This window comes from Miscanthus floridulus, chromosome 5 (genome assembly GCF_019320115.1).
Source record: "Miscanthus floridulus cultivar M001 chromosome 5, ASM1932011v1, whole genome shotgun sequence".
In the NCBI taxonomy this organism is placed as follows: domain Eukaryota; kingdom Viridiplantae; phylum Streptophyta; class Magnoliopsida; order Poales; family Poaceae; genus Miscanthus; species Miscanthus floridulus.
This window is the reverse complement of record NC_089584.1, coordinates 32,487,624-32,512,881: the sequence shown is the minus strand read 5'-3', so window position 1 is coordinate 32,512,881 and position 25,258 is coordinate 32,487,624. Positions and strand designations below refer to the sequence as shown.

The 25,258-nt window shown below is 52.4% G+C and overlaps 2 protein-coding genes across 2 annotated transcripts; both read left to right on the top strand.

Annotated features, from left to right (window-relative positions):
• Positions 1 to 1,071: 1,071 nt before the first annotated feature.
• LOC136451913 (uncharacterized) lies at positions 1,072 to 2,451 on the top strand. Its single transcript, XM_066452594.1, has one exon. The coding sequence runs from the start codon at positions 1,685 to 1,687 to the stop codon at positions 2,234 to 2,236; it is 552 nt and encodes a 183-aa protein (XP_066308691.1). The 5' UTR covers positions 1,072 to 1,684; the 3' UTR covers positions 2,237 to 2,451.
• A 19,499-nt stretch (positions 2,452 to 21,950) lies between these two features.
• On the top strand, positions 21,951 to 22,594 carry LOC136454490 (uncharacterized). The gene has a single exon (XM_066454898.1). The coding sequence runs from the start codon at positions 21,951 to 21,953 to the stop codon at positions 22,377 to 22,379; it is 429 nt and encodes a 142-aa protein (XP_066310995.1). The 3' UTR covers positions 22,380 to 22,594.
• The last annotated feature ends 2,664 nt before the right edge of the window (positions 22,595 to 25,258 follow it).

The window sequence follows — 25,258 nt, the reverse complement described above, 5'->3', positions numbered from 1 at the left end:
AAGGCCCCGTTTAGATTTAAAAAATTTTGTACAGTATCCGTCACATTAAATCTTACGGCACATGTATGGAGTACTAAATGTAGACGAAAAAAACTAATTGCACAATTGAGTGAGAAATCGCGAGACGAACTTTCAAACCTAATTAGTACATAATTAGACACTAATTAACAAATACAAACAAAAATGCTATAGTAGCCCAAACCCAAAATTTTTTGATCTAAACGGAGCCTAAAAATATTGCTTTGATTCGTCGTTGGAGAAAAACACGATCCGTTCTCTAAAACAGTACGACATTAGGAGTTGGCCTGTTGATAAATGAAATCCTTTTACAACTTCTTCCGCTGTCCCCCAAAAAAATATCGCTTGAGTTCTGTGTAGGTTATTTTTTAACTTTAATTAAATTTATAAAAAATATTAATAATATTTATATCTCTAAACAAGTTTATTATAAAAAATATTCAATAGTTAGAATAGAATAGTATCATGTTAAAATATGCTAATTTTAATCAAATTTATATAAGAATGAATAATATTTATCGAACTAAATAGGTATTATTAGATCTGTCATAAGATATACTTTTATAATATATTTAGGTACCATAAATATTAATATTTTCATCTATATTTGGTCAAACACAGGCACTTTAATCTAGAATGCACCAGAATTATATTTTTTTGGGCGGAGTTACTATGTGTATTAACCAATTCTCTCCTTCAAAAAAGAATGTAATTCCGAGATCCGTGATAGTCAAACTAGCTCAAGTTAAACTAACTCAAGTTTAACTAAATTTATATTAAATAGTGTCAGCGATAAATATATTCTATAATTAACTTAACGATATCAATTTTGTATTATAAATGTTAGTAGTTTCCTGTACTACAATTTTGATTAAAGTTTAGATCAGTTGATTCATCGAAAATAAAAATTATAGTCTTTCTAGGAGTACCATGGTCCTTGGTGCTCGCCCAGGGGAAATGCAAGGGCATGAGCACGCAGCGCCCACCGACGGAGCCGTAGTGGCTGCAGGACAGGCTGCAGTTGCGGCGGCGTCCGGACGGGGACGGCGGGAATCTTCAGAGGCGATGGCGCAGCAGCCGACGTAATCTAGCAGCAGCGCCGGCGGCGATCTTTGGGAGGTGGCGATCTGGAGATTGACTTTCATGAATCGATCGGGGGCGGATATGGTGAGAGGGGAGGGAGGCCTTGGCGCGCCGCGCGCGCTTGAGCGGAAAGGTGTGGCCGATGCATGCGCAGCCATGTCTTGGCCCAGACACAACGTCACGCTGCAGTCTATCGTCTCAGCGACTCAGCCGGACGATAGACTGCGTCCGCTCCCTTGTCCAAGACTTGTGTGACGTGGGGTACCTCTTCCGCGGCTGACAGCTGACAGCTGACCCAGCCTTTTGCTCTTATCCGCATCCGGCGCCGAGCACTGCACCGAGACGCCGTCTCTCGTCTCTCCCCTTATAAAACAGCCGGCGCGAGCGTCCACTGCCTGCATCCGTTCCCTCACCGCCGACGACCCGCCCGCGAGAAGAAGCAGAGCGCCGCCCCAAACCCAAAGACGCCCACGCCTCGTCGCTCGCTGGCGGTTGCGCCGCCTGCACGGCCCGCACTGCCTTCCTTCCCAGCAGCCAAAGACAGACAGACAGACAGGACTATTGGAGGTGATCAGCGATCGTCATGGAGATGGAGGTCAGCGGCGCGCTATCATCGTCCGTGCTGTACGCGGCCATCTCCCTGCCGTGCGCGCTCCTCCTGCTGGTGGTCGGCGAGGCGGGCCTCCGCGTGGCGTCGCTGGCGCTCCGCGGGGAGATGAAGGCCTGGTGGCCCACGCGCGCCGCGATGCTCGGCTACCGCGTCGCGCGCCCGGGCATCGACGGCCCGTCCGTGTTCCCTGACGACGACGAGCCGCCGCTGCTGCCGGCCGAGTACTGCGACCGCCTCGCCGTCGCGGTGTACCGCCGCGGGAAGGGTCAGCAGGCGGCGGACCCGGACTGCGCCTTCTGCCTCTCCGCGGTCCGCGACGGCGAGGAGGTGCGCGAGCTGCGGTGCCACCACATCTTCCACCGCGCCTGCCTCGACGCCTGGCTCGTCCGCCCGCGCGCCACCTGCCCGCTCTGCCGCGACCGACTCCTCCCCGCCGAGAGCGACTACGACGACCACCTCTCCTCCTCCTCGTCGTCGTCCGCCTACGCCTACGCCCACGGCGGCGCTATCTGGCACATGACGTGAACGCGTTCCCTTTTGGTTCGATTCCTCCTCCATTTGGGGGGTTATTATTGCGTTAACCCTCCTGTTTCGTCGAGCTAGCAGTGCGTGCCATAGGATAGGATAGGATCCATCCGACCGACGGCCCCAAGTGTGTGGTGTGGCTCTGTCTGTACTCACTCTGTAGTGACCTGTATTGGCCCTGGTAAATACTAGTGGGACTCGCAGTTTCGCTGTCATTTAGCTCGTTCGCTTTTAGTCAAAATGATATAATATTTTTCTCTTATAATATTTTTCTCTTATAATAAACAGTATTAGTTTGAACTTATCAATTTAGGAATTAACAATTAACTAGCGAAAAGGCCGATTGTCGTTTGGTCGGTCACTTATTGCTCATCCATATGACCATATCCATTCAGCCCGATCGGCTGGGGCGGCTGGCTGGGCGGGCTGGCTGCCCCTCGTATAGATATTATTTATATAAATAGTACTTCTCTTTTATATAATAAATGAATCATGAATGATACGAAACCAGCCAACCAGGCTAATTATCCATATGAGTCCTTGATGATGATGACCGTGATATGAGTAGCTGACAACGACGGCTCATCCACCCGCAGCCGGCCTCTCACCTTGTGTCTCGGTCTCTTGTGCCGCCAGTCGCCCAGTGCCAGTGGTGTCCGGCTTGCTGGCGGCCAGTACCGGTTCTAGGATTTTAAAGACCATCTCAGGATCTTATCGCAATGGTTTCTCTTGGGTGTGTATAAAATCTTATAATATATAGGTGCTAATTTTATCTGTAAAATAAAAACAAATTTAATAATATATTTTTTATTTAACATGTTTGATAATTATCGAGGAACAATGTAGATTAAGCAATATATTTGTAGATGTATGATAATTATTGATGAACAATGTGAATTAAAAAAATAATATATTCGTTTTCTTTTCTCACCTATGACAAATGTTTCTTAGGTAGCATTGTAAAATTCTAACATCTAAATTAGAAAAAAAAATATGACTATATGGATACTAAGTACTACAAGTCTGAAATACTATACAGATAATTAATTTGAATTAAAAATAAAAAGAAAAAAAATACCTTAGGCCTAAACAACTGATCAATCAAGATGTCGTCGTGGAGCCCTGTCTGATCGCCGTCCTCGTGCGTCGTGTCCGTGTCTCCGGTAGTCTAGCTCTTCGCGGTAGCGTGGCTCGCTAGCTCCGCGTGTATAAGGCGCACCTCACGAACTCATGATCAGAGTGTGCTGTGGGCAGCGTGACTCCTCGACTCCTCTCTACCCGAGGGCGTGGGAAAAAAAAACTTGAAAAGAAATGTCGATGTTGTCTTTTTGGACTGTCTAACCAGTTCTATGTCTCTCTTCTCGTTAGTTTGCTAATACCTAATGAACTTAAGACCTAGTGGTTTGTATATCTTATATACCTAAGTTTAGGCTTCTACTTCACTTGGGTCCTCCATCGTCGCACCTCGTGCCGTACCCTAGGGCCGGCACTGCTCGCGGCAGAACGGGAACGGCGCTCGGCTAGGCGTGCAGCGGCACGGGCACATCAGGAGAGCCGGTCGGCCTTGCGCTCGTACGGACTGTACCTGCTGCTAATTGGGTTCAATTCCCAACTCGCCACAAATGAAATTAAATGAAATTGGTTTTCACCCCACACCACAACACAAAATCAATCAATTAGTTCAGCCTATCCGTTTCATTGCCGTCGTTTGCACCTGCACCCATCCCACACTTGACGTTCTCTGGCGCAAACAAAGACAAAGGATACCCGGACTTATCCCTCTGTTGCACGTCATGCTGCGCTCTACTGATCAAAGCATAGGATTCCGCAAGCATATTGTAGTGTTCTACCAATCCAAATATAGGATTCGGCAAACAAAATTACAGGCTAAAAACACTGATTGGACTGCATAGTGTTATAGATAACACAGACATGAGCACGTCATAGTGACATGGAGTACACTACAGTCTCTTAACACTATGCCGAGAATTCAGACATAAAAAGGTAAAAAAAAAAAAAGCAAGAGGAAGAGGTTTATACTGAGGACACGATGCTGCTTGGGCAGAGAATTAAGACGTGATCCATTCGGTGGCGATTCCTCCATCTGATTATTAAGGCGATTGATAGTGCCCGGACGTCCGGACGAATGCTCACGTCACCCGGACAGCACGCGCCGCCCAGCCAACCTACAACACGTGGAGACGACTCGTGCCTCGTACGCTTTCCACGCACATGCAGACAGGGACATTCTACGCTCGCTCGGCAGCGCTCCAGCAAATGCGGCAGGCCGATGCGGCATGTGGTCCCATACAACATGTTCAACACCAGATCTAATTTTTTACATCTAGATGAAACACTTGCAACATATGTCCGAAATAGTTGAAACACTTGCAATATATTTCTGAAATAGTTGCAAAACACCCGAAAACACGTGACAGCCATTGCAAACGCATGCAACATCCAGATCTACTTTTATAACATACAGATAAAACAATTCAAACATACGTATGAAACACCTGAAACACTTAAAACATACGCTTGCAACATGCATGTTATACAACATCGAGATATACTTCTGCAACATCCAGATAGAACACTTGAAACATACATCAGAAACAACTGAAACATATACTTGCAACATGTGTATATAGCTATTGCAACATAGACAATCTCCAGATGAAACACTTGAAAACATACTTCTCTGAAAAAACTTAAAAACATGGCGGCGGCGGCCACGGTCTACTTGGTGAGGAACTGCGGTAGCCAGCAAGCGATGCTCGGGTGCAGTGGAGAGGGAGGATGGCGGCAGACAAGCGGCTGGGCGTGGTGAAGAACGCCACACCGGAGCAATGTGGCAGAACCGCCCAAATTATATGGCGCACGTGCGAGTGCCATTGTCTTACAAACTTCTGGCTGTTGCACATGGGAGCCAAACAACTCCGGTAGTCTGTCGGGTGTCCTCGGGGAATCCCAAATCACGCACTTTATCTTTCCGAGCAGGATTCATCACGGAAGACGGTGCAACATTACAATAGTTTATACAAATATACAACTATATTACATCGGAATAAATACCAGAAATCTTACAAACCATTTATTTAGTTATTACAAACCATAAGTTTGAGTGATGCTAAACACCAGGGGTGTTACAAGCAGTCGCCGTGGACCATGCTGCGTCGGCTCGAAGAACTAGACGAGAGTGGTGAGGGACGGTGGGGAGATAGGAAGGCAAGCGACGATGCTCGGGCGTAGTGCAGCACGCCGCCGTGTTTCGGCCGCCGGTAGCGCGGTCGTGGTGGAGCATGCTATGGCGGTGCGGGCAAGGCCGACAATTTGAGAGTGGGTTCGAGAATGGATGGGGGCGCAACGGTTGAGAGGAAAGTGACTGAGATTTTTTTATTTTGAGCAACGCGAGATGGATGCGTTCGTGCGGATGGCAGTGTTAGGCTATTTAGGCGGGTGTCGAGGCCCACCAACGCACCTTCGAACGAAACAGATGCCCTACCCATAATATTTCTGGATTATTAAGCCTTCATAGTACAGATCTACAAGGACAGGATCTTTTATTCAACAAGAAAGTTAACACAAGTAAACAGCGATAAGGGGTATGGAAACATATAAACCCATCAAATTATATAACATGCCTCTACCAACTTTATCCAAGAACATGTTAACACAAGTAAACAGCAATAAAGTGCATTTTCAACCTTCCACTTGCACTAAAGTTCGATTTTCAACCTCAACTATGAAACCAAATACCGGACACCATCCAATTATCGAATTCGGACAAATTTGGTCCTCTAGCTAGTTTCAAAGGTGGTTTTCTATTATAAAAAATAATAAAAACTTGTTTTAATCTCTAAAAATGCATAACTTATTTATTTATTAAAAAATGTGAAACTAATACCATTTCTTCTCTAAAAAATCATTTATTCATTGGTGATCTATTTGGAGTCATCCGAATCATATTTGTTCATGCTTCTAATAAACCAATCCACAAGCAATAAAACAATAGCAACAAAATTAAATAAGTTCCAAATTATTGTAAATATATTACCAATAGTTAGATAATATTTTTAGGAAAAATGTTATTGGTGTTGGGTTCATAAACCCGGGGTCCCTCATGGACCGGCTTTCCAACAAAGGCTCGGCCCAAGCAAACAATGTTGCAAACGACGCGCAACTTCTGGGTCTGCTCAAAAACCTAAAACGATAGGCCGGAAGGGCGATCCAAGTCTCCGATTGGAAAGCCTGGCCAAGGAGGAACGGCGCCCGCCTCCGACTCCAGCCCGCCTCTGTGACCGGAAGGCCTCACCTCCAACTCCAGCCCGCCTCCTGCCGGAAGGCCTGGCTAAACACCACTCCCGACTTCGACCCACTTCTCTAATCGAGAATGCGCCGAACCCCTGCTTATAGCTCCTCTCCGACTAGCGCAATCAGAGCCAACTGGGATACCAAGGACCGTACCCTGTACACCTGCAGGATAGTACCCTGCGACCTCCCTAGCATGATAGAACCGAAGCAGTGTTGAAGGCGCTGATATTTCCCCTACCTTGTGCTCGCCATCAACTCCCATACCAGACAAATACGGTAAGGCTCCCCCACGTGCCTCTAAGGCATCAACAGTATTGTGGGCGCCGGCATTTACCATACCGGGCGAACATGGTAAAATAGTGTGGCAAGCATCGACGTCTGTCATACCTGAAGAAGACGGCGCAACCTCCCACGTGCATCTGACGCTAAACAGTATTGTGGGCGCCCGCCATCATCTTGTACCCGCCGGCGTGGGCAGCTAGACTTATAAGGCCATCCTCTTCATCTATAAAAGGGGATGAGCTCCCTCTCAGTAGATAGAGATCGACCAAGTTCACTAGTACACAACAATAGAACCACCAGCTTCAAACCTCAAGCACACGCTCAAACACATAGCACACAGTGGAGCTCCCGTCACTCTCGGCCCCTCTGATCAGAGTCCGACCGGACCTCTTGTACCTCCATCTTTCTCCTTTCTGTTTATAACCCCACAACAAACTCCGAGCACCTGGGCTCAGGAATAAAGTCATTGACCGACTCAAACTAGGCGTAGGGCACGTTGTTTGAACCAGTATAAATCCTATGTCATTGAGTGCTAGGCCACCTCCGATCACAACGTACAGCAAAACTACAAATATTTACGTGTTGGTCACTTTCTGCACCAACGGTTGGCGCCGTCCGTGGGGAAGACACTGTACGTTCAACACTTTTTGATCATCGGATGGCCCACTTTTCCACCACATTCGCCATGGCGGGCTTAAGCGATATGACTCGCTTCGGCTCACTAGAGTTTCCTGCACTCCCACCTGTTGGGATGTGGATTCCACCCGTCTTCGAGCCATCCTAGGCCTTTATCTTTAGAAGCCTGGACTTTGTCGCCGACTGGCTCGGCGTACTACACCTCCATGAGGAGGCAACCATCCCGCCGCCCGTCGGAGGGGCACCCTCCATCGGCTCTGGGACACCCAATGACTTCAATGATGAGGCGCCTGCGCTTCATTCCGAGCAAATGCTCTACTCAAACCATGCCGTGAGTAACGCACATACTATTATTTACTCGCTATTTACTATCCTTCGCCGATTATCTGGAGGGACCCCGTTGTCCCTACCGCGACCGCCATGCGACCAGTTCCCCTACGGCCTCACATCCCCCATGGATGCATACGCCTGGGGGCTCCGAAGGATGCTGTCGCCGCCCCCTCTCATGTTCGAAATAATGGTTTGGCGAGCTATGCTCCCACCTGTTTCCTCGACCTCATGGATGATGATGTTGAGAGTGACGGCTCCAGCATCGGCGACGTGGCACCTAGCCACCGTCCATCCCGAGAGTGCACTATGGCGGATGCTCTAGGATAGCCACCAGTGGTAGCGAAGTCCTTGTAGACTTACACCCCTCTGAACCCTCGTGCGGGGACCCTCGCGCTCACACGAGATCACGACGAGGAGCTACAACAACGGCGGCAGAACCAGCCGCCACTTGCGCCATCGTGCTCGGTGCATGACACGGTGTCCCATGCACATAACCCGACGAGTGGCGCCTGGGGTCGCACCCGCCAGGCCCAGCGCAACATCATAGATGGAGGGAACGATCTCCCATAGTTCGCTCGGGCTGACCAGAACATCGCCGCTGCGGCAATGCTTTTGCGTGGCCTTCCTGAGCCGAACGACACCTAGGAACAGGCGATCCACCAGAACCTCCAGGCACTGGTGGAAACCGACATCGTTCAACAGGCGGAGAGCTCCGCATCACGACACCGACTCGTGGCCTCTCTCCCTACCAGGGGAGTGGGGACGCACCAGATGAATCGCTCCACCCGCTCATCACTATAGCCACCGAGCATGACACAGGAGGCCGCATCTGCGCCCTGGCCTGACCTAGCGACCACTCCGGCGCGCCGAAGGAAGGCAACGGCCAAGAAAGGGGGCATAGCGGGCAAGGATCCAGACGACTGAAGGTTGAGGTGATCCGACCAGATGCCTACCAACTGAAGGACGACAACGGCAATGTTCTCACCAAGACTTGAACAGCGAACAGCTACGACGTTTCTTCCCCTAAAATTTGGTCTTATCATTTTTACTTAACATTTGCTCCTATAAAGCGCCCTGACCCAAACACTTTCGGTCTGGGTCACTCGGGGGCTCCATGGGGGTGCAATGCCACCCCTCTTTTTACTATCATATGATAAAATACATTTTCCCCTGAACAAAAGGGCAATCCATTCCTTTAATTACCTTATGTAACTTTGCTTTAAATATTCTGATCGATCGCACCCCGCCTCTACCTATGGTTACGAGCGACTAAGCCTCACGGGCCATGCTTAGGCTCTTAAGGTTGCAGCCTACGGTGCGAACGGGCAGATGCAAAAAAGAAGAGAATAAAAAACAAAGCTATGCTAAGGTGAAAATAAAGAACGGATGGGACAAGCTTCCCTAAATGAAATAGTTCCATCACAAAACAAGGTTATTGTATTCATGAATACACAAAAACTCTTTACATAGGGGGCTCCCCCATGACATTGTCTTTTACATCTACTAAAGTATCTCTAATCTAAAAACTTCTACTGTGGCTCCTCGGCAGCATCGACTACCGGCTCGACTGGCGAGGGAAGGGGCTGCTCATCCTCCGACTGGGCAACATTTGGCTCGGTTGGAGGCGGGGCGACGTCCACTTCCGACCTAGGCTCCATGCCATCAACAGGCTTGGCGATGTCCTCTTGACGCACGCTTTCGGCCTTGTCCGCATGGCGAGCATCCATCACCCACTACGTGGAGACTTGCTCGGCCACCAACTTTACGTGTGGTAGTAAGCTCTCCTCGAGTGTTCGGATGTCCTCCGTGCTCCAGCCGTCAGCATACCCACTGTAGATGGTGATGAAGTCCAGGTTCGGGTGGTACATCACCACCGAAGTCAACACCCCCGATGACCCGTAGAACAACCCATCGGTGATGAGGGCCCAAACCTCATTTAGAACCTCTGCCAACTGGATGGCGGGTGTCCTGGTACTTGGCGCTGACCCGAAGACCTCTGAGATGATGAGCCAGGGAACATTACGCATGTGGTCAAGCTCCCCCTCAAGAGCATGTCACTCCTCAAGGTACTTGGCCAGTGCCTCCGCATTTTGGCCAAACGTCGCCTTGGCCGTCTCCAAGTCCCACTCCAACGACTCCACCTTTCCACCCAGCTCTAGAAGAAGGACGACAAGCTTAGTAGCAAGCTAAAGGAAGAAACCAACACGTTGAAAAACAGAAAAGGTACGTACCGAGGCGAGTGTTCTCGAGGATGGAGAGTCCCTTCTCCTGCCGAGCCACCTTCTCGCACAGCAGGGCATTTGCCTCCTCTGTCCCCACCACCAGGCTGCAAAGCGCGAGCACTTCCTGGTCGGCCTCCGACCGGGCCTTCTGCTCTGACACTAGGGTGTTCCGCTCTGTCTCCATGGCCTCCAGGGAATCTTGGAGTGTCGCCTCGATGTTTGTCAGGGACTTCCATAGTGCCGCCTCGGACTCTGCCTGGTGGGTCTTGGCCGCCTCAAGCCCCTACTCGGTGGTAGTCGCCCACTCCACCACAAGCGCTTCCGCCGACCGCGTCTCGATCACCTCCGCCGCCCGGTCCTAAGACTCACAGTGGGCGGACTCTAGCTGGTGCTCGAGCTCCTCAATCTAGGCGCGCTCCATCTAGAGAAAACAAGACTTACTGCATGACATCTCCTCCAAACCCTGCAAAAAATGAAAAGCAAGTATGCTGAGGCAACCGATGAAAGACGAAGGGATCAAGGACGAACATGGGAAACTCACCATCATGGCATGGCGCAGGTCGACCTTGACCACCCACTAGACAGACTTAACCCGCTCCTAGGCCTTCCTCAAGCTTCACGAACAATTCGGCAAGATCAAACTCCATGGTGAGCCCTCTCCCCCTAAGGATGTCCTAGAGCCGACACTCCTGCATATCCTGAAGGATGAACCAAACCTTCATTGGGTCCTCGAGGTAGGGCCACACCAGGTCGGTCTCCTCCAGCCTGCTGGAGGGCCCAGCCTCCAACCGGACCGCCGCTAGCTCCCGCGATAGCACCGGTGGCTCCACCTCGTCATCTGCTTCATCATCAAAGGGGATCTCCACCACCTCAGTTTCACGAGCAGCTAGTAGATGTTCTGGCTCCAGCACAGCCACATCTCCCCCTGGCACCTTCAGCTCCGGCCGGGAGGGTGAGTCGTGCGACCCTCCTCCCGGTAAGGCAGGGAGCCCGATCTTCCTCTCCTCTTCCACCATAGCCGGTGGAGGAGGCGCCACAAGGGACACCTCTAATGTGGCCTCCACCGTCACCATCGGGATTGCCGCCAACACCATCACCACCATTGCCGCCGTACTAGCGACTGATCCAAGGGGCGCCACCCCCAGAAGGGAAGGATCTGCCGCCACCACCCTATTCTCCCCGTCGCTCGCCGTGGTGCTCTACAAGGTGGGCCTCCAAACCTCCTACACGGGAGTTGGGGTGATGCTCAGCCGCATCAGCATCCGGCCGCTGTTGAAAAAGTATAGGTCATTTGTACTCCAAAAAAACGCAATAGCCAGATCAAAAAGAAACAAAGAAAGGCATACCGGGATATAAGTAGTACGACTCTAAAGCTCCGACCCGATGTCAATGAGCCCACAGGGCAAGAACCGCTCCTAGGCCACGACCCATGCCCCCTCACTTCAACCGAGGGAGTCGACCCAACCGGCTCCTGCTCAGCCTGTGGATAACCACAACCTTCGGCTTAGGGCACGCCGACTGGAGCAGCTGGTGGGGCATCCTCCTATTGTGGGTCGCACGCTGGCGCCGACCCCAACAACGCACGGGTGCTAGCCAGCTCCTTCGACCGCTGGGCTTGTCCCACCACATCCACAGCGGGCGAGGACGAGGCTGGCGATGCCACCGATGGGCGCGGTGGCCGCGTCCGCTTCGCCTCCCATTCGCCGACATCGTCCGCGCTCGCAGCACGCTTCCTCGCCCCAAGAACATCGCCACGCCTCCCTACCTCCTACTTACCACTTGCGGGCATGGCCATAGGATCGCGATGCACTACCGAGGTCGCAACAACCTCCTAGCTTTCCTCCTCCTCAAAGAAAATCATGTCATCGCCCACTTCTGTGGGGTCCTTCGAGTCGAGCTCTGACTCGACATCGCTTCTATTTTCGCCAGTCCTCATGCGCTGGGTGATCTTCTTCTCCTTCTCATGCTTCCACCGAGCCTCCTCAACTTTCTTCTTCTTCTTGGCATCCGCCGCCTCCTTCCGGGTAGCCTACCGAGCTGCACCCTCAGGCCCCTTCGAAAGGTGCGGCCAGGACTTGTAAACTCCAAGTCTCTACGGAATAGGCAACTCAATAAAAAAAATAGGAGAGCAAATGGGAAAAGAACACAAAGTAAAAGGGAGGGGAGCATACCAGTTTAGACACCATCACGGCGTTGAGGGGTTTGGGCTTTCCATTGACGTCCTCATTGGGCTTTAGCTACAGCACCTGGTCTAGGTGACTCTAGACATCATTGTTCAACAGCTCCTCCGGCGACGCACGGTCTGGGTCCGTCGAGTTGTTGTACTTCCACATCGGCCATGTCCTGTCCGCCAGCGGAGCGACCCGACAGCGGAAAAGGGTGTGGAACACCCGCACCCCGTCAAGGCCGTGCCACATGAGCTTCTAGAGCTTCACCTCGATGATCTCCATCTTCTTCTTCTGTCAACTAGCGGGGCCCCACGACCAGCTGTCCAGCTTCCCTTGCCTCCTACCAGTAAAAGGGGGGAACAGCGCCTCCGCTGGGTTCCTGATGTAGAACCATTCCCCATGCCACCCCTGATTGGAATCGTAGGGGATATACAAGGGGTACGAGCCCACCATGCCCAGTTTCTTTTGCAGCGCAAAGCCTCCCACTGGTGCGATCTCAGGCGGACTCCCCACCAACAAAGCTCTCTAGGAGAACATCCACCAGAAGAAATCCGCATGCAGTTCCATCCCGAGGAAGGCCCCACACACCGTGACAAAGCTGGCGATATGTAGCACCCCTGTCGGATTGAGGTGTTGTAGCTCCAAACCCCACTCATTGAGGAGCCCACGCAGGAACCAGTGCGTGGGGTATCCTAGCCCATGCTTGTGGAAAGAGAGGAAGGAAACCACCTCGCTAGGCCAAGGTTGAGGGAAATCCTCCCTCCCGAGAGCCCTCTAGTGCGCCACCTCCTTCGGCGGCAGGAACCCCTTCTCAGCGAAGGAAACCAGCACCAACTCCCTCACGATGGATGACCTCCAGCTCGACATTTCACTCTGGGTTTTTGGATGGATCTGTGAGTTTTTTCCTCTCCCTCGCTCTCTCCTTTTTCTCCTAGGAACCACCGTGGCACTCAGACGCTCTTGGCGAGAAGGAAGAAAGAGAAGAGGCGACAGATGAGGAATGAGGGAAGGAATGGGGCGACAACCCTCTCCCTTCCCCTAATTAAAGAAAGAGGCATAACAGTTGGGAAAGGTGTGGTGATCAGGGAAAGGCAAAACGATGGGGGGCAAAAACCCTCTTCCTTCCCCCATTCAATGAGGATGGGATACAATGGGACGCACCCTGGCCGATAGGACACACCCTACCCAATAGAACGATGCCTAGTTAGACGAGACGTGGCCTGCGTATGGCTCACCACTACTGCACGCCAGGCATGAGAAACAAGGCACCAGTACGCGTAGGCGGCCCTCTGCCTTCCCAAGCGGGACTTGGAAACGCCCAAGCAATGGGATCTCTGGTAGGAGAGATCAGCGGGCTTCCTGAGTCGATCAGATGACTTAGGCAAACACCGAGAGATAGGTAAGGAGCAGAGGGACTCCCCATGCAGGCCATGCCGACTCCGTCACGAACGACGAGCATGGATCCTAGTTGGACACTTCCGATTGGAGCTCTTCAAACCCCATCACTCGAGTCATCAAGGTAACATTACTAAACCCCTACTATTTCTTTATATAATCATTCATACATCCATGCACACATTCACTCATACACCCACGCCCCCCGGACGATTCTACCCAAATCACCCGAGGCTCGGAGGCTAAGGCATCGCATATGCGGTTAAATGCATCACAATGCTCTGTGTTGCGTCACGAAGTGTAGTTGCCTCATTCAATGAGCAACAACCGACCGGGGTTCGAAGGCCGACCCACAAAGGGCTCGAGGCCGCCTTACGTCAAATAGAGCTGAGGGAGAAATGTAGATGAGCTCCGAGCGGCCCTAGCCTAGCCTGCCCCAAAGCAGACAGGGTCATCTCAACCTTATCGTTCGATCCTAAACCTTTGCCAAACTCACAGAATCTCTATCGAAGGGGAGGCCAGCGGGCCACCTGGGTCGATCTCCGGAATGATCCAGGCATCTGTCGGGTTGTAGGTTAAGGAGTAGTAAAATACCACAAGAGGACTATGCCAACCCCGTCACAAATGACGGACCCAGATTTCACTCGATCATACCCGTTAGCGAGCTCACCGAGCGCATCACTCGAGCCTGAGCCATCAAGGCAAGCGACGTTAGCTCAGCCTCTCCGGTTGTGAGAAACTGAGGATGGGGTAACGCACAAAACTTAAACCGACCCCTATCAAGCCCAAATAGGTCTCAGGGCTCATGATCCCTAAACTAACTACCTTGGCTGCGCGGGCTGCACCAACGCCAGGATCTGCGAGCTCTGTCTCACCCGATCCCTAAATTAACTGCCTCAGCTACGTGGGCTGCACCGACGCCAGGATCCGCGAGCTCCATCTTGCTCAATCCATAAACTAACTACCTTGGCTACACGGGCTGCACCAATGCTAGGATCCACGAGCTCCATCTCACTCGATCCCTAAACTAACTGCCTCGGCTGCGCGGGCTGCACCGACGCTAGGATCCACGAGCTTTGTCTCACTCGATCCCTAAACTAACTGCCTTGGCTGCGTGGGTTACACCGACGCTAGGATCTGCGAGCTCCGTCTTGCCTGATCCCTAAACTAACTGCCTCTGTTGCACACGATGGGTCCATGAGTCCGCCTCGACCGATCACTCAGCTACGCCCAACGCCAGGATCCGCGAGCTCCGTCTTGCCCGATCCCTAAAAAACCGTAGCGACTGCGCACGACACCTTGGTTGATGACTCTATCTTGACTAAAATGCACGCACATACGCCCACTGACAAACCGCCCCCTAGGTGATTCTTCCCGAATCGCCCGGGGGCTCGGGGGCTACACCCGTGGGTACGCTCGCACGCACCCACTGACGAAACAAAACTTCCCCGGCTGGCAACACGAAAAAACCCCTAGACGATTCTATCCGAATCGTCTAGGGGCTCGGGGGCTACACCCGCGGGTGCGCTCGCGCGCACCCGCCGTCAAGATAGAAATCTTCCAGACGATTCTACCCGAATCGCCCGGAGGCTCGGGGGCTCCTGTCGGGTTCGTAAACCTGGGGTCCCTCATGGACTGGCTTCCCAATAAAGGCTCGACCCAAGCAGACAACGTTGCAAATGACGTGCAACTTCTGGGTTAGCCCAAAAACCTAAAATGATAGGTCGAAAGGGCTATCCAAGTCTCTAACTAGAAAGCCTGGCCGAGGAGGAACGACGCCCGCCTTCAACTTCGGCCCGCCTCTCCGACCGGAAGGCCTCGCCTCCAACTCTGGCCCGCCTTTGGACGGCCGCCTCTGGCCGAAAGGCCTGGCCAAACACCACTCTCGACTCTGACCTGCTTCTCCGACCGGGAATGCATCGAACCCCTGCTTATAGCTCCTCTCTGACTGGCGCAATCATAGCCGACTGGGACCAACCGACCGGGGACGCTCGCTCGGTAAGGACCAAAAAACAGATGGAGAAAGTAAGGCAGGGCGCACAAGTCAAACCGTAAAACCAAGGACTGTACCCTTTACACCTACAGGACAGTACCCTGCGACCTCCCTAGCATGACAGAATCCAAGCAGTGTTGTAGGCGCCAATATTTTCCCCTACAGTGTTGTGGGCGTCATCAACTCCCATACCAGACAAATACGGTAAGGCTCCCCCACGTGCCTCTGAGGCATCAACAGTATTGTGGGCGCCGGCATTTACCGTACTGAGCGAACATGGTAAAATAGTGTGGCAAGCACCGACGTCTGTCATACATGAAGAAGACGACGCAACCTCCCACGTGCATCTGACGCTAAACAGTATTGTAGGCGCCCACCATCATCTTGTACCTGCCGACGTGGGCAGCTAGACTTAGCAGCATACGTATTCTTTCCCTCTCACTTGTAAAGCCATCCCCTTCATCTATAAAAGGGGAAGAGCTCCCTCTCGGTAGATAGAGATCGACCAAGTTCACTAGTACACAATAATAGAACCACCATGTTCAAACCTCGAGCACACACTCGAACACATAGCACACAGCGGAGCTTCCATCACTCTTGGCCCCTCTGATCAGAGTCCGACCGGACCTCTTGTACCCCCATCATTCTCCTTTTTGTTTATAACCCCACAGCAAACTCCGAGCACCTAGGCTCAGGAATAAAGTCATCGACCGACTCAAACTAGGCATAGGGCACGTTGCTTGAACCAGTATAAATCCTATGTCATTGAGTGCTAGGCCACATCCGATCACAACGTACAGCAAAACTACAAATATTTACGTGTTGGTCACTTTCTGCACCAATGGTTGGCACCGTCCGTGGGAAGACACTGTACGTTCAACACTTTTTGATCATCGGATGGCCCACTTTTCCACCACATTCGCCATGGCGGGCTCAAGCGATATGACTCGCTTTGGCTCACTAGAGTTTCCTGCACTCCCACCTATTGGGATGTGGATTCCACCCGTCTTCGAGCCATCCTAGGCCTTTATCTTTAGAAGCCTGGACTTTGTCGCCGATTGGCTCGGCGTACTACACCTCCATGAGGAGGCAACCATCCCGCCGCCCGTCGGAGGGGCACCCTCCATCGGCTCTGGGACACCCAATGACTTCAATGATGAGGCGCCTGCGCTTTATTCCGAGCAAACGCTCTGCTCAAACCCCGCCGTGAGTAACGCACATACTATTATTTACTCGATATTTACTATCCTCCGCCGATTATCTGGAGGGACCCTGTTGTCCCTACCGCAACCGCCATGTGACCAGTTCCCCTATGGCCTCACATCCCCCATGGATGCATACGCCCGGGGGCTCCAAAGGATGCTGTCGCCGCCCCCTCTCATGTTCGAAATAATGGTTTGGTGAGCTATGCTCCCACCTGTTTCCTCGACCTCATGGATGATGATGTTGAGAGTGACGACTCCAGCATCGGCGACGTGGCACCTAGCCACCGTCCATCCCGAGAGTGCACTATGGCGGATGCTCTAGGATAGCCACCAGTGGTAGCGAAGTCCTTGTAGACTTACACCCCTCTGAACCCTCATGCGGGGACCCTCGCGCTCACACGAGATCACGGCGAGGAGCTACAACAACGGCGGCAGAACCAGCCGCCACTTGCGCCGTCGTGCTCGGTGCATGACACGGCGTCCCGTGCACATAACCTGACGAGTGGCGCCCGGGGTCGCACCCGCCAGGCCCAGCGCAACATCATAGATGGAGGGAACAATCTCCCATAGTTCGCTCGGGCTGACCAGAACATCGCCGCTGCGGCAATGCTTTTGTATGGCCTTCCTGAGCCGAACGACACCTAGGAACAGGCGATCCACCGGAACCTCCAGGCACTGGTGGAAACCGACACCGTTCAACAGGCGGAGAGCTCCGCATCACGACACCGACTCGTGGCCTCTCTCCCTACCAGGGGAGTGGGGATGCACCAGATGAATCGCTCCACCCGCTCATCACTACAGCCACCGAGCATGACACAGGAGGCCGCATCTGCGCCCTGGCCTGACCTAGCGACCACTCCGCACCGACCGCCTGTACATGAGCGGCTCGGGCTGAACCAAGATGCTCGCAGCGTCATCACCAACTGGTGCCGGTCCCGGCATGATGATGGCATCCATCGAGTGGCATTGATGGCAGGCGACATGGACCCCGATCAGACCATCGTGAGGAGTGGTGAAACACACGCCAGGCATGTTCATCGGCCGGACAACCAGAGTCCTAGCCTGGATGGCCTAGGACCACGGGCCTTTGCCCGACGCATCCAGAGAGCGTCGCTCTCGTAATGCTTCAACAGAGGCCGAGGCAAAGGCAAGGCCAAGCATGAGGATTAGGATGAGGGCCCCTCCATGCAGAGGGGCAAAAAGAACAAAAAAGATCGTCGTCGACCGGCCAACTCCGTGTTGGTCACCATGGCTGATCACACGTACAAGCAACCCCAGCAGGGCCTTCCGAACCACTTCAACAAGCTCATGGAGACCCTATGCACCAACCACGCCTACCCCGTCAAACACCTCTACAAGGACTGTAGCTCCTCAAGCGCCTTCTGCGACTGGCCGGCGCGCCGAAGGAAGGCAACGGCCAAGAAAGGGGGCATAGCGGGCAAGGATCCAGACGACTGAAGGTTGAGGTGATCCGACCAGATGCCTACCGACTGAAGGATGACAACGGCAACGTTCTCACCAAGACTTGAACAGCGAACAGCTACGACGTTTCTTCCCCTAAAATTTGGTCTTATCATTTTTTACTTAACATTTGCTCCTATAAAGCGCCCTGACCCAAACACTTTCGGTCTGGGTCACTCGGGGGCTCCATGGGGGTGCAATGCCACCCCTCTTTTTACTATCATATGATAAAATACATTTTCCCCTGAACAAAAGGGCAATCCATTCCTTTAATTACCTTATGTAACTTTGCTTTAAATATTCTGATCGATCGCACCCCGCCTCTACCTATGGTTACGAGTGACTAAGCCTCATGGGCCATGCTTAGGCTCTTAAGGTTGCAGCCTATGGTGCGAACGGGCAGATGCAAAAAAGAAGAGAATAAAAAACAAAGCTATGCTAAGGTGAAAATAAAGAACGGATGGGACAAGCTTCCCTAAATGAAATAGTTCCATCACAAAACAAGGTTATTGTATTCATGAATACACAAAAACTCTTTACACAGGGGGCTCCCCCATGACATTGTCTTTTACATCTACTAAAGTATCTCTAATCTAAAAACTTCTACTGTGGCTCCTCGGCAGCATCGACTACCGGCTCGACTGGCGAGGGAAGGGGCTGCTCATCCTCCGACTAGGCAACATTTGGCTCGGTTGGAGGCGGGGCGACGTCCACTTCCGACCTAGGCTCCATGCCATCAACAGGCTTGGCGATGTCCTCTTGACGCACGCTTTCGGCCTTGTCCGCATGGCGAGCATCCATCACCCACTACGTGGAGACTTGCTCGGCCACCAACTTTACGTGTGGTAGTAAGCTCTCCCCGAGTGTTCGGATGTCCTCCATGCTCTAGCCGTCAGCATACCCACTGCAGATGGTGATGAAGTCCAGGTTCGGGTGGTACATCACCACCGAAGTCAACACCCCCGATGACCCGTAGAACAACCCATCGGTGATGAGGGCCCAAACCTCATTTAGAACCTCTGCCAGCTGGATGGCGGGTGTCCTGGTACTTGGCGCTGACCCGAAGACCTCTGAGATGATGAGCCAGGGAACATTGTGCATCTGGTCAAGCTCCCCCTCAAGAGCATGTCACTCCTCAAGGGACTTGTCCAGTGCCTCCGCATTTTGGCCAAACGTCGCCTTGGCCGTCTCCAAGTCCCACTCCAACGACTCCACCTTTCCACCCAGCTCTAGAAGAAGGACGACAAGCTTAGAAGCAAGCTAAAGGAAGAAACCAACACGTTGAAAAACAGAAAAGGTACGTACTGAGGCGAGTGTTCTCGAGGATGGAGGGTCCCTTCTCCTGCCGAGCCACCTTCTCGCACAGCAGGGCATTTGCCTCCTCTGTCCCCACCACCAGGCTGCAAAGCGCGAGCACTTCCTGGTCGGCCTCCGACCGGGCCTTCCGCTCTGACACTAGGGTGTTCCGCTCTGTCTCCATGGCCTCCAGGGAATCTCGGAGTGTCGCCTCGATGTCTGTTAGGGACTTCCGTAGTGCCGCCTCGGACTCTGCCTGGTGGGTCTTGGCCGCCTCAAGCCCCTACTCGGTGGTAGTCGCCCGCTCCACCACAAGCGCTTCCACCGACCGCATCTCGATCGCCTCCGCCGCCCGGTCCTAAGACTCACGGTGGGCGGACTCTAGCTGGTGCTCGAGCTCCTCAATCTAGGCGCGCTCCATCTAGAGAAAACGAGACTTACCGCATGACATCTCCTCCAAACCCTGCAAAAAATGAAAAGCAAGTATGCTGAGGCAACCGATGAAAGACGAAGGGATCAAGGACGAACATGGGAAACTCACCATCATGGCGTGGCACAGGTCGACCTTGACCGCCCACTAGATAGACTTAACCCGCTCCTAGGCCTTCCTCAAGCTTCACGAACAATTCGGCAAGATCGAACTCCATGGCGAGCCCTCTCCCCCTAAGGATGTCCTAGAGCCGACACTCCTGCATATCCTGAAGGATGAACCAAACCTTCGTCGGGTCCTCGAGGTAGGGCCACACCAGGTCGGTCTCCTCCAGCCCGCTGGAGGGCCCAGCCTCCAACCGGACCGCCGCTAGCTCCCGCGATAGCACCGGTGGCTCCACCTCGTCATCTGCTTCATCATCAAAGGGGATCTCCACCACCTCAGTTTCATGAGCCGCTGGTAGATGTTCTGGCTCCAGCACAGCCACATCTCCCCCTGGCACCTTCAGCTCCGGCCGGGAGGGTGAGTCGTGCGACCCTCCTCCCGGCAAGGCAGGGAGCCCGGTCTTCCTCTCCTCTTCCACCGCAGCCGGTGGAGGAGGCGCCACAAGGGACACCTCTAACGTGGCCTCCACCGTCACCATCGGGATTGCCTCCAACACCATCACCACCGTTGCCGCCGTACTAGCGACTGATCCAAGGGGCGCCACCCCCAGAAGGGAAGGATCCGCCGCCACCACCCTATTCTCCTCGTCGCTCGCCGTGGTGCTCTACAAGGTGGGCCTCCAAACCTCCTACACGGGAGTTGGGGTGATGCTCAGCCGCATCAGCATCCGGCCGCTGTTGAAAAAGTACAGGTCATTTGTACTCTAAAAAACGCAATATCCAGATAAAAAAGAAACAAAGAAAGGCATACCGGGATAGAAGCAGTACGACTCTGAAGCTCCGACCCGACGTCAATGAGCCCACAGGGCAAGAACCGCTCCTAGGCCACGACCCGTGCCCCCTCACTTCAACTGAGGGAGTCGACCCAACCGGCTCCTGCTCAGCCTGTGGATAACCACAACCTTCGGCTTAGGGCACGCCGACTGGAGCAGCTGGTGGGGCATCCTCCTATTGTGGGTCGCACGCTGGCGCCGACCCCAACAACGCACGGGTGCTAGCCAGCTCCTTCGACCGCTGGGCTTGTCCCACCACATCCACAGCGGGCGAGGACGAGGCTGGCGATGCCACCGATGGGTGCGGTGGCCGCGTCCGCTTCGCCTCCCGTTCGCCGACATCGTCCGCGCTCGCAGCACGCTTCCTCGCCCCGAGAACATCGCCGCGCCTCTCTACCTCCTGCTTACCACTTGCGGGCGTGGCCATAGGATCGCGATGCTCTACCGAGGTCGCAACAACCTCCTAGCTTTCCTCCTCCTCAAAGAAAATCATGTCATCGCCCACTTCTGTGGGGTCCTTCGAGTCGAGCTCTGACTCGACATCGCTTCTATTTTCGCCATCCCTCATGCGCTGGGTGATCTTCTTCTCCTTCTCATGCTTCCACCGAGCCTCCTCAACTTTCTTCTTCTTCTTGGCATCCGCCGCCTCCTTCCGGGCAGCCTACCGAGCTGCACCCTCAGGCCCCTTCGAAAGGTGCGGCCAGGACTTGTAAACTCCAAGTCTCTACGGAACAGGCAACTCAATAAAAAATAGGAGAGCAAAGGGGAAAAGAACACAAAGTAAAAGGAAGGGGAGCATACCAGTTTAGACACCATCACGGCGTTGAGGGGTTCGGGCTTTCCATTGACGTCCTCATTGGGCTTTAGCTACAGCACCCGGTCTAGGCGACTCTAGACATCATCGTTCAACAGCTCCTCCGACGACGCACGGTCTGGGTCCGTCGAGTCGTTGTACTTCCACATCGGCCATGTCCTGTCCGCCAGCGGAGCGACCCGACAGTGGAAAAGGGTGTGGAACACCCGCACCCCGTCAAGGCCGTGCCACATGAGGGAGATGAAGGCCTGGTGGCCCACGCGCGTCGCGATGCTCGGCTACCGCGTCGCGCGCCCGGGCATCGACGGCCCGTCCGTGTTCCCTGACGACGACGAGCCGCCGCTGCTGCCGGCCGAGTACTACGACCGCCTCGCCGTCGCGGTGTACCGCCGCGGGAAGGGTCAGCAGGCGGCGGACCCGGACTGCGCCTTCTGCCTCTCCGCGGTCCGCGACAGCGAGGAGGTGCGCGAGCTGCGGTGCCACCACATCTTCCACCGCGCCTGCCTCGACGCCTGGCTCGTCCGCCCGCGCGCCACCTGCCCGCTCTGCCGCGACCGACTCCTCCCCGCCGAGAGCGACTACGACGACCACCTCTCCTCCTCCTCCTCGTCGTCCGCCTACGCCTACGCCCACGGCGGCGCTATCTGGCACATGACGTGAACGCGTTCCCTTTTGGTTGGATTCCTCCTCCATTTGGGGGGTTATTATTGAGTTAACCCTCCTGTTTCGTCGAGCTAGCAGTGCGTGCCATAGGATAGGATAGGATCCATCCGACCGACGGCCCCAAGTGTGTGGTGTGGCTCTGTCTGTACTCACTCTGTAGTGACCTGTATTGGCCCTGGTAAATACTAGTGGGACTCGCAGTTTCGCTGTCATTTAGCTCGTTCGCTTTTAGCCAAAATGGTATAATATTTTTATCTCATAATATTTTTCCCTTATAATAAACAGTATTAGTTTGAACTTATCAATTTAGAAATTAACAATTAACTAGCGAAAAGGCCGATTGTCGTTTGGTCGGTCACTTATTGCTCATCCATATGACCATATCCATTCAGCCCGATCGGCTGGGGCGGCTGGCTGGGCGGGCTGGCTGCCCCTCATATAGATATTATTTATATAAATCAGTCAGTAGTACTTCTCTTTTATATAAATAAATCATGAATGATACGAAACCAGCCAACCAGGCTAATTATCCATATGAGTCCTTGATGATGATGACCGTGATATGAGTAGCTGACAACGACGGCTCATCCACCCGCAGCCGGCCTCTCACCTTGTGTCTCGGTCTCTTGTGCCGCCAGTCGCCCAGTGCCAGTGGTGTCCGGCTTGCTGGCGGCCAGTACCGGTTCTAGGATTTTAAAGACCATCTCAGGATCTTATCGCAATGGTTTCTCTTGGGTGTATATAAAATCTTATAATATATAGGTGCTAATTTTATCTGTAAAATAAAAACAAATTTAATAATATATTTTTTATTTAACATGTTTGATAATTATCGAGGAACAATGTAGATTAAGCAATATATTTATAGATGTATGATAATTATTGATGAACAATATGGATTAAAAAAATAATATATTCGTTTTCTTTTCTCACCCATGACAAATGTTTCTTAGGTAGCATTGTAAAATTCTAACATCTAAATTAGAAAAAAAAAATATGACTATATGGATACATAGTACTACAAGTCTGAAATACTATACAGATAATTAATTTGAATTAAAAATAAAAAGAAAAAAAATACCTTAGCCCTAAACAACTGATCAATCAAGATGTCGTCGTGGAGCCCTGTCTGGTCGCCGTCCTCGTGCGTCGTGTCCGTGTCTCCGGTAGTCTAGCTCTTCGCGGTGGCGTGGCTCGCTAGCTCCGCGTGTATAAGGCGCACCTCACGAACTCATGATCAGAGTGTGCTATGGGCAGCGTGACTCCTCGACTCCTCTCTACCCGAGGGCGTGGGAAAAAAAAACTTGAAAAGAAATGTCGATGTTGTCTTTTTGGACTGCCTGACCAGTTCTATGTCTCTCTTCTCGTTAGTTTGCTAATACCTAATGAACTTAAGACCTAGTGGTTTGTATATCTTATATACCTAAGTTTAGGCTTCTACTTCACTTGGGTCCTCCATCGTCGCACCTCGTGCCGTACCCTAGGGCCGGCACTGCTCGCGGCAGAACGGGAACGGCGCTCGGCTAGGCGTGCAGCGGCACGGGCACGGGCACATCAGGAGAGCCGGTCGGCCTTGCGCTCGTACGGACTGTACCTGCTGCTAATTGGGTTCAATTCCCAACTCGCCACAAATGAAATTAAATGAAATTGGTTTTCACCCCACACCACAACACAAAATCAATCAATTAGTTCAGCCTATCCGTTTCATTGCCGTCGTTTGCACCTGCACCCATCCCACACTTGACGTTCTCTGGCGCAAACAAAGACAAAGGATACCCGGACTTATCCCTCTGTTGCACGTCATGCTGCGCTCTACTGATCAAAGCATAGGATTCCGCAAGCATATTGTAGTGTTCTACCAATCCAAATATAGGATTCGGCAAACAAAATTACAGGCTAAAAACACTGATTGGACTGCATAGTGTTATAGATAACACAGACATGAGCACGTCATAGTGACATGGAGTACACTACAGTCTCTTAACACTATGCCGAGAATTCAGACATAAAAAGGTAAAAAAAAAAAAAGCAAGAGGAAGAGGTTTATACTGAGGACACGATGCTGCTTGGGCAGAGAATTAAGACGTGATCCATTCGGTGGCGATTCCTCCATCTGATTATTAAGGCGATTGATAGTGCCCGGACGTCCGGACGAATGCTCACGTCACCCGGACAGCACGCGCCGCCCAGCCAACCTACAACACGTGGAGACGACTCGTGCCTCGTACGCTTTCCACGCACATGCAGACAGGGACATTCTACGCTCGCTCGGCAGCGCTCCAGCAAATGCGGCAGGCCGATGCGGCATGTGGTCCCATACAACATGTTCAACACCAGATCTAATTTTTTACATCTAGATGAAACACTTGCAACATATGTCCGAAATAGTTGAAACACTTGCAATATATTTCTGAAATAGTTGCAAAACACCCGAAAACACGTGACAGCCATTGCAAACGCATGCAACATCCAGATCTACTTTTATAACATACAGATAAAACAATTCAAACATACGTATGAAACACCTGAAACACTTAAAACATACGCTTGCAACATGCATGTTATACAACATCGAGATATACTTCTGCAACATCCAGATAGAACACTTGAAACATACATCAGAAACAACTGAAACATATACTTGCAACATGTGTATATAGCTATTGCAACATAGACAATCTCCAGATGAAACACTTGAAAACATACTTCTCTGAAAAAACTTAAAAACATGGCGGCGGCGGCCACGGTCTACTTGGTGAGGAACTGCGGTAGCCAGCAAGCGATGCTCGGGTGCAGTGGAGAGGGAGGATGGCGGCAGACAAGCGGCTGGGCGTGGTGAAGAACGCCGCACCGGAGCAATGTGGCAGAACCGCCCA

Bases quoted from the DNA above. Each gene is read 5' to 3' on its own strand.
- LOC136451913 (XM_066452594.1), top strand. From the start codon at position 1,685: ATGGAGATGGAGGTCAGCGGCGCGCTATCATCGTCCGTGCTGTACGCG.
- LOC136454490 (XM_066454898.1), top strand. From the start codon at position 21,951: ATGAGGGAGATGAAGGCCTGGTGGCCCACGCGCGTCGCGATGCTCGGC.